General features: G+C 39.4%; 1 protein-coding gene across 1 annotated transcript; it reads right to left on the reverse strand.

The window, feature by feature from the left end:
- Positions 1-4,602: 4,602 nt before the first annotated feature.
- Positions 4,603-8,888, reverse strand: LOC148018179 (oligopeptide transporter 4-like). The gene is made up of 7 exons (XM_087661293.1): positions 8,602-8,888; positions 7,483-8,072; positions 7,042-7,139; positions 6,379-6,942; positions 6,046-6,298; positions 5,772-5,954; positions 4,603-5,517 (listed from the first exon to the last, which is right to left on the reverse strand). Exons 2-7 carry the CDS (start codon positions 8,020-8,022, stop codon positions 4,900-4,902), a joined length of 2,256 nt encoding a protein of 751 aa, XP_087517419.1. The 5' UTR covers positions 8,023-8,072; positions 8,602-8,888; the 3' UTR covers positions 4,603-4,899.
- Positions 8,889-9,522: the final 634 nt, after the last annotated feature.

Below are 9,522 nucleotides of genomic sequence, written 5' to 3' on the forward strand. Positions count from 1 at the left end.
ACCAAAGTTTGATTATTCTTGTGGAGTGTGAATGGTGATAACTAGGGTAAATCTTGAACAGCTACCAAACATTACCTTTTGTAATTGAGTGGTGGATATGTTACAAACAAACTAGTAGTAAACAACAAGTCATAATGTCGCAAACCCTACAAAATTAGGGGTATAACAAGAAGAATTGGGGGTTTTAGTGGGGCCTTGAAAGCCTAGGGAGCCCCCACTACCCCCTTTACCCTTTTGGTCACACCATGTTTTTGTGGTGGAGGAGCAAGGTTCCATTATCCCCACTCTCCTCGTATACAACTTGGCTCTTAGATAGATACTAAAACAATTGTTAGATGGGTGCTAAATAATAATTAATTAATTAATAGGAGAAAAATAATACAACATTATTTAAAAAAGAAGTGATGGAAACAATTACTAAAACCATCTGACATATTGTTTAATTATTAAACATAGTTTCTTGCCTTTTAACATGGCCCTAAAAGAGATTATTGATTGATTGTATGAAAAAGTGTTTATGTCGATGAGAAATTTTTAAGATTAAAAATAAAAATATCTTGAACTCTAATATTTTGTGAAAATTTTTAGTAGTGATAGAGAAGGGTCCTCCCACCTTCTAAGACCAAACAAACAATGGATAAAAGCATAATTAGCTCTAGATAGGGACCCCTAGTTAACTTAATATAGTAGCCTGCATTGGAAAAGAATGCTAATAACAAAAGGACAATGCTCCTACATACACTAACCCTTGTTACTTTGTTTTCTTCATGTGACTTTTAGTAAAAATCCCACAAAAATATGAAACTATTTTTAATACTTTTACCAAATAGAAAAGTTTAACAACAATGCACACTTCACTCTCATCACTGGTAGATATGCTCAATGCTTCGTCCTCATAAGGTGCCACCAATAATCCATGGTGCTCTAAGTTGTAAGGCCCCCATTATGAGAAGAAGCCATGTGTGAGCCATATGTAGGTCTTGACTTGTATCTTAGATGAGGTCTATGTGATCAGATGGCAAAAATATGATCTTTATGGATCTAGCCTTTGGGTAGATTCCTCCCAAGTCATCAATCAATCTATCTTTTATCCAATTAGGATTTTCCAACTAGCCTTAAGCTATTTTCCTATCATTTGTTTGGATCACTATCTAAGCTTCACAGTGGAAGGACACACATAGACACAGCCATCTTTGTATCGGTTTGTTTGGAATTAAATAAGTTTTTTTTCTCCTAATATTTGCTATGTATTATGTACTCCTTGCTCAAGCTATGTATGCTACACCGTGTAATTTTTACAATCACCTGTATTATTTCTCTCACTACTCCCATATCACTTATACTAGCAATAATCATGATCATTCACCCTCATCTTGAGAGGGAAACAATAGTGGAATGAAACGTAGAAGCTATTGAGAGCAAGAGGGTTGTGAGAAAGAAACGCACAAGAGAGTTTTATGGGTACTATAAATGAAACCATTATTCTTTGTTATCTTCACTTATATATTATAGTGCAATATGCCGCAACTATCTACCACTTAAAAGCCAATGTACATTCGTGGAAAGGTAGAAGAAAACGAAGAAAATATACAATGTCCCACCAGTAGTTTGCAATATGCAAAGCACTCAAAATATAAAATCTTTATGAGAAAATATGCATGGTTATCATCCATATGGATCTTGACAAACTCAACATGCTTGTCCTAAAGCATTTTCTTCATAAAGTAATACTTTATCTTAATGTGCTTTGTCTTTGTATAAAAAACAGTGTTCCAAGAGCCAATTGAATGGCACTCTAACTATCATAAAACAACGTAGATACCTCTTCAGCAATACCCAAGTCTCCTACTAGATGAGTAAGCCATTTTCTTCCTTGCATGTCTCATTCATTGCAATATACTCTACCTCAATGGTAGATAAAGCCATATATGCCTACAATATAGAGACCCAAGAGACTGCACAACTTGTGAAAGTCAAGACAAAACATGTAATAGACCTCTTAGAGTTTACATTCCATGCAAAATAAGCATGTATATATCCAAGAACTGATGCATCCTCCCTTTCAAGGCATATGTATATATATCTAATACCATTCAAGTATCTGGCATGATATTTCTTACTACCTCCCAATGCTTCTTGCCCAAGGTTTTCCATATACCTACTAACAACTCCCATTGCATATGCATACCATTACATTAAGCTATTATGGTATACATTAAGCTACCAATTGTGGATGCATAAGGAACATTGGCTATTTCAGCATTCTGACCATCTGACTTGGGGTTATTGTCCTCTTGGCTAAGTTTCAAGAAAGAATACAATGGAGCACTAATAGCCTTCCCTCTCTTCATATTAAAATGCTCCAATACATTCCCAAGGTATTCCATTTGTGACAAATATAATATATTTTTATATTGATCTCACATAATACACATACCAAGAATGTGACCAATATTTCCCAAGTCCTTCATATCCAAGGTTTCATGCAATATTTTCTTTAAAGCATCCACATTCATAAAAACTTTCCAACAATCAACATGTCATCCATATAAAGGAATAAGATCATAAGGCTATTATCCCTAGACTTCCTAGTATATAGGCAGTAATCAATCTCACGTCTTATGTATTCCTAAGACCACATAAAGACATCAAAATTATGATACCATTTCCTATGAGCCTATTGCAAACCACATAAGCTCTTATGCATCTTACATACCAACTATTCCTTACCCTCCACAACAAACCCTTCAAGCTATTGCATTTATATATTCTCATATAAGTCCCCATGTAAGAAAGCTGTCCTTACATCCATTTGAATCAACTCGATATCCTCTCTAGCAACCAAAGCAAGGACCATACGTAAAGGCTGGTCATCTTAACTACTAGTAAGAAGATATCATCAAAGTCAATCATCTTCTCCTAGTTAAATCCTTTGGCTACCAATCTTGCATTGTACTTGGGCAATGTATCAAATGGAGATACTTTTAACTTATAGATCCACTTACATGGCAATACATGTTTACCCTTAGAAAAAGGAACTAACTCCCAAGTATGACTATTTTTCAAGCATCCATCTTTGACTACATAGCTTTTTACGCTTATGACTGACATCCCTAGTCAAAGCATCAACATATGAAGAATGCTCACCATAATCTAAAACCATGATATAATCTAGAGACGAAGTATGTTTATCTAACGATCTAAAAGCCTTCATAGACTTGTGTAAAGTTGACTCAATAAGACCACTAGCTATTGCACATATCCTTTCTATAAGAGATTGTCCACTATTCAATGGTATTCTTACCTTAGCATTTGCCAACTGTCCAAGCCCTCATGTGAAATCATCTGTACATTATGCTCACATGATAATTGCCCATCCTCCTAAAACATTACCCTACAAATCTCAATTATTTTAATAGGCTGCTTATGCATTTTATGTTCATTAAAAATGGCATCATGGCTACATACTACCTTCTTTGATTCAAGTTCCCACAAGCAATAGTCCATTTTTTAACTTAACTCTTGATAGCCAAGAAATATACATTTCTTAAACTTAAGATTAAACTTACTCTACTTATCCCCACACACACACACATACACACACACACACGTCTCACAACCAAAGACATGCAAGTAATCATAAATAGGTCTCTTGCAAACCATAACTCTAATATCTTTCCATCCAATGACTTGTTAGAAGACGTATTGATCAAATGTACTATTATCTTTACAACTTTAACGCAAAATCCATTAATGAGATCAACATTAGAAAGCATACTACAAACCCTTTACTAAATTGTCATGTTTATCTTCCCAACCATACCATTTTGAGCATATTCTCAAAAGTTAATCGACTCTCTCAATACCTCAGCTTCCACAAAAGCCCACAAGGCCATGAGAGATATACTCACCACCATTATCAATCCTTAATCACTTAAGCTTTTTGCATAATTGATCCCTTACAAATGCCAAGAACTTTTGAAATACATTAACACATTACTCTTCATGTAAAAAGGATAATCCCCAACCTTCCTAATATATGCATGTAGTCATAGAGAGAGCATAAGCACATTATAAGCACCATACAGTAGTATATTAGTGCAATGTTAATGCAAGCACTCAATTTGACAATGAAATTCAAATTCCTAAGATAATAGGATTTAAATATGATACTTGTAACTATAATGTATAACCTTATACAAAGATTTATTAAATAAACTATCAAAATTTTACTACCAAAACTAATTACTTTGTCAATTGATTATATAAAATTATTTGTCAAAAAACAATAAATTTATGTTTTAAACTTTTCCTTTCACAAGCAAGGATTTATGTTTGTGGGGCAAAATTTTACCTCCACCTTGTTGGGTCAATCTTTTCGATTTTACTTCCCATTTTCCTAGCAAGTTGAAAGCGTATGGCAAGTTGCAAAAATAAACCTAAAAAACCCTAGGCCTTGGCCAGACGGTGGGAATCATTATTTGAAATTCAAAAAACAAGTGTATAATTGTACATTGGCACATTGCCTAGGCTATTGCAAACCAGCTACACACACACACACACACACACACAGAGCTTTTCTTAGTGTGGTAAGAACAATCTCAAGATGCCTTAAAGGTATATATCCCCCAAATCCAAGACTTACATCTTGGTGGACTCAAGCTTTGAAAATTTGGAAGCTCTCCCAAAGTCCACTAACCAACATTAGAGCATTCCCTAAATGGCATTGCCAACCAACAACATTGAAAATATGTTAAATCAGTAAAATTAAGTGTTACAAATTTTTGCAAGTGTGTCCAATTCTTCAATTCTTACATAGGATCTATGTATTACATTGGGTTTTACAAATAGTTGCCACTGTAAGCATGATTTAAAAGAAAAGAGATCTTTCTCTTGCTGTCATTGAGTTAATGGACAATTCTCGGATATGATTCCGGGGGCAGTCGGGCATTGTGCAAGTGGGCAATGGTCACCATTAGTCCCCCACCAGTTCATCTGAATGTTTGAAAGCTGCAAACAGAAATACAACACCACAGCCATGAAAGCAAGCCCACCATCAAGAGCTGCAGAAAGAACATAATTGTACCGCTTCCACCACTTCTTGTGGTGTGTAAACACAAAGTAGTTGAAGATCGTTCCAACCACCACCCAGGAAGTGTAGTTTACAGCGGTGGCAGGAGGTAAATTTGCAGTGGCTCCCAGAAGCACTGGCATGTTGATAAGTGGAATCCACCATACACGAGGAAAAGCTCTGTGGCACATCCACACAATCACAGGTAAGACTGCCCCTGCTAAGAAGAACCAATTCAATGCTGGGTACACCCCCTGATCACCGAAGATTTTCCTTGGACCGACAAGCCCCCATATCACAGATGCATCGAAGAAGACTGCATCATTGGGACAAGTCCAAGGGCTGCTTGCCGGCAGAGCTTCTGTGTCACATATGTGTGGGATAGAGTTCAACAGCCACCAAGCTACTCCCATATTCACACTTCCAGCAACAATGGTACCAATGACCTGTATGAAGCAGCTTCAGATCAGAAAAAAGAGATGCAGCACCCATACACCACATGTGCACTCACTGTTTAAGCACGGCATTACAAACGGCCATTGCTCAATAACAGCATATGACCACTGCCCACTCAGCGAGGATGGTTTTTCATCTCAGTTTCGAGCTCTTACTGTTCCAGATATTAACTAACACTGAAAGCTCTTAAGGAAAATTACACAAGGTTTTATACTTCCACAAGCCTAACAGCCACATAATTTACCTGAACCAGAAACATGCATCGCGGAGGGACCTTGGTGTAATGGCCTAGTTTGAAGTCTGCCAAGAAAGAGACTGCTTGGCTCATGCTCATATAGCCATAAACCTTGAAGCAAACATTAGCAAGTGGCCTTCCAGGTAGTATATAGCCCATTATGTACTCTGTCACTATATTTAGACCTGGCGTCTGCAAATCAATTGATAAAAGCATAAAAAAGCATGCTGAGAGAAAACCCCAAAAAGGTGGTTTGGAAAGGACTTGTAAAGTTAAGGATTACCTGATTAGTTGTAGCAGTAATCACACCTATTGGTAATGTGAAGCCTGCTGCTAGAACACATCCTAAGAGCAAACCCCACCAAGGCAATTGTATTTGTTCTTGATAGACTAGACATACTACCAGAGACATTCCTATAGAAGCAACAAACAGCACTTGCCACCACCACCCAGGTATATCAGGATAAACTTTCATTAGCCGTGTGTGGACATCAGGTCGAGTGTTCATCGAAGCTCTGCTGCGTTGCCATATCTCCCTGAAAAAGATTCAAAAGCTTGAATATCACACACAGAGGCTCACTTTTGGACCAAATTTTGTAGTAAGTAGCTTGTGTACCTCCCATAGAAGCAGAGAACATGTGTGAGAGTGGCTGCAATTGTAGCAAATCCAAGGCCATATGCCAGAGCAAATACGATACTGAGATGGACCTGGCCTTGCTGTTCATAAGCTGTAGTGTTCAAAGTAAAATCTGGGTTCAGTACCACTTGTATATCATAAGTGGTCCCATTGCCTGTGAAAAGGTGTGAGGAGAATATTGGAAATGTCTTGGCATTGTAGAGATTGTTCCAATATGCTATTGGAAGCAATAGATAGAAGAACAGGCAAAATCCAACCCCAACATTCACTATTGCAAAAAAGGGGGCCACCAGAGGGCTCAAAAGAAAGGCAGATATCCCAGCCCAATCAAAGCTGAAGGCTCCAAGACCGAGTCCTCGATACCCAGAGCCTATCTGCTGAGCAGTTATAGAGTTTGGGAAAGCCCAGCACACCCATGAAAAGTATGTGAGTGTGCTGAACAAATAGCCTGGCAATAGGTAATAAGCAAAGCTGGCAGTCATGAATATGAAAAAGAACTGGCTTCTGGACAATCCCTTGGAGGTATCCTTCTCATGCAATGTCCTGAATTTTCAATTGAGCACAACATAATCATCTATGATGCATAACAATAGGGGCGTAGTAGGCCAAGCAGATCTAATTCACGTCAGTGTGCTAACTTACCTGAATAATGACACCTGCACCAGTGTGCTAGGCCACCACATATGAGCTGGCTCAATCAAGTATTTTCTGAAAAGTCCAGCCCAGCCATAACCCAGTACCTACAATATGTCATGACTGAAATCAATTTTCCAAACCAAATCCCTATTAATGATGTAACCTTCTACAGTTACTGTGCACAGGGACAGGATGACATCGTACATGGGATACATAAGTCTGTAACCGTGCAAATTAGATAAACTGAACTCAGGATAACATGATCCATGGATCCATGGCTTTACATACCAAGCTGAAGCCTTAAGAACTTTCATAGCAGAGCAAACAACAGGAAAGAGGGGAAATGAACATACAAACAGCATGCTATAAGTCACTCAAAGCTGGAACAAAAAGTGCCAGACTGAAGAATCAACAAACGCAAGACTCATGTACAGAAAAGAAACCCACCTGTGTGGTCAGAATTATAAGCCAACCAGTCCAGAATGAAATTCTTCTCTTGTAGAACGCCTTGACAATATCAACAATGCCTACTGCATATGCAGGACCATTCCCGAAGGCACTGCCTGCATTGGCAAAGATGGTTATCAGGACATGTTCCTTTATGTTGAAGGGCCCCGGGTTGAGCGAGAACTCTTGGTTGATGAAGGGTAATCGGAACTTCTTGGTTGGCAAGGCAAATGCCATAAAGCGTCCGATTGGCAGAGCTGCTACCTGAACTGTAATCAGGGTGATGATGAGCGGCTCCGTTCTGTACGAGAAGAACTGGTTGAGAAAAGAGAGAAGCATGCAGGAAAGGATGCCAATGGTCCACATCCGGAAGGTCCATACTGGCAGGGATGGATCGTCGGTTGTGGCCACTGTAAGGGCCACTTGCTCAACAGGGGATTGTTCGTCCTCATACTCCACATGCTCAATGCCATCCATGGTTACACCATTTCTCTGTTGATCCAACACACGTGATTCCTGCACATTTTCGTTTGCCTCCATAATGGTGTGAGCTTCAGATATTACCTACAGAGCCGGACAGTTTTGTTGTTCTGCACATTGTTCAGCAATGGCGTTAATAGAGGGAAGACGGAATAGGAAATTGACCAATCTGTCTCTCAGCAATGACTTACAGTAGAGGCAAGCCTCTCTCTCTCTCTCTCTCTCTCTCTCTCTCTCTCTCTCTCATCCTTTTAGCGTTTTCTCTCTCATGGGAATACTTCATGCGTTTTTCCACAGCGTTGGGAGTATTGCAGGAACAGTAAAGGCACAGAGAGAGAGAGAGAGAGAGAGAGAGAGAGAGAGAGAGAGGTATGTGTATGACATGTGCGTGTGTGCGCGCGCGCGCTTTCTTTCACGATTCAGGATTCAGGAATGTACAGAAAAGAACAAGCATTAGGTCCATAAAAGCAGTAGCTAAAGCTATTTTAATGATACGCCCAAATATTCTGGGATCATGCACAGAAAGGAAGAGACAGATACCAACCATCAAGGGCTCTCTCTCTCTCTCTCTCTCTCTCTCTCTCTCTCTCTCTCTCTCTCTCTCTCACTCTCAAGGTGATTAGGAAAAGGATTAAGCACCTGTCGATCAGCCGAGCTCCCTGTCTCGAGCCTGTGCTACCATCGACGGACAGGATAGTGATGATGAAAGACCTTAGGGAATACGAGCTTCTAGTGTATAGACGATACAAAAGGGCTGCCATGAAATCTGCGTTCTTCGTCACGGGTATAGATGGCATCGATTGTGTCTTGTGAGCCTGCCGCCTTCTGTCATTTTGTGAGAGTAAAATCCATGCAGCTCCTCTCTCTCTCTCTCTCTCTCTCTCTCTCGTATTTCTGTGCTGCTCACTGCCTTTCCTTTTCCTCGAGACGTTCTTTACGTGAATGCCGGCCAGCCAGCTTCTTGGAGGGCCGGGGACTCCACTTGGACTCTTCCAAGAATCCAAAGTGATACCCGGGGTTTTAGCCGATATTTAACATCTTTATTAACATTTCTAATTTTTTTACTGTCAATTTTCTCAAAGACCAACCGTACAACGCGGTATGAGTCTTGACTTTAGTCCTCCTTCCTAGAAAGCATGCACCGTGCCTGCAATGCAAGTCGCAATATGACCCTTTTTTTGAAATCGGAAAGATAATATCTATATTTCTATCAAGAGGTAATACATGTGCACCCCCTTAGGTGTCACAGCAAAATAATTTCCAAAACTTCGACGATAGGGGCAGTCAAGCCTCCTCGGAGTGTGGGCACGCAATTTTTGAAACTAGACATGAACATGTGTACACAGTCTTTACATACTAAAAGGACACATTTTGTAAAAAAGTAAAAAATAATATGTTTATAATTTGTTCACTGGCCGCAAATGCAAAGTGCACCCTTCTCTGTCACTTTACAAATTGAGCAAGGGAGACTCCCCATCCAAATGTGCGCAAACAATTCACTTATTTGGTAGGTAAGTAGTAGCTCATGTGCTCGCCAGTGTGTAAAGGACTACGAACGTC

The sequence above is a fragment of the Lygodium microphyllum genome, chromosome 21, assembly GCF_053477565.2.
Source record: "Lygodium microphyllum isolate KBCC chromosome 21, Lygodium_microphyllum_v1.1.10, whole genome shotgun sequence".
In the NCBI taxonomy this organism is placed as follows: Eukaryota; Viridiplantae; Streptophyta; class Polypodiopsida; order Schizaeales; family Lygodiaceae; genus Lygodium; species Lygodium microphyllum.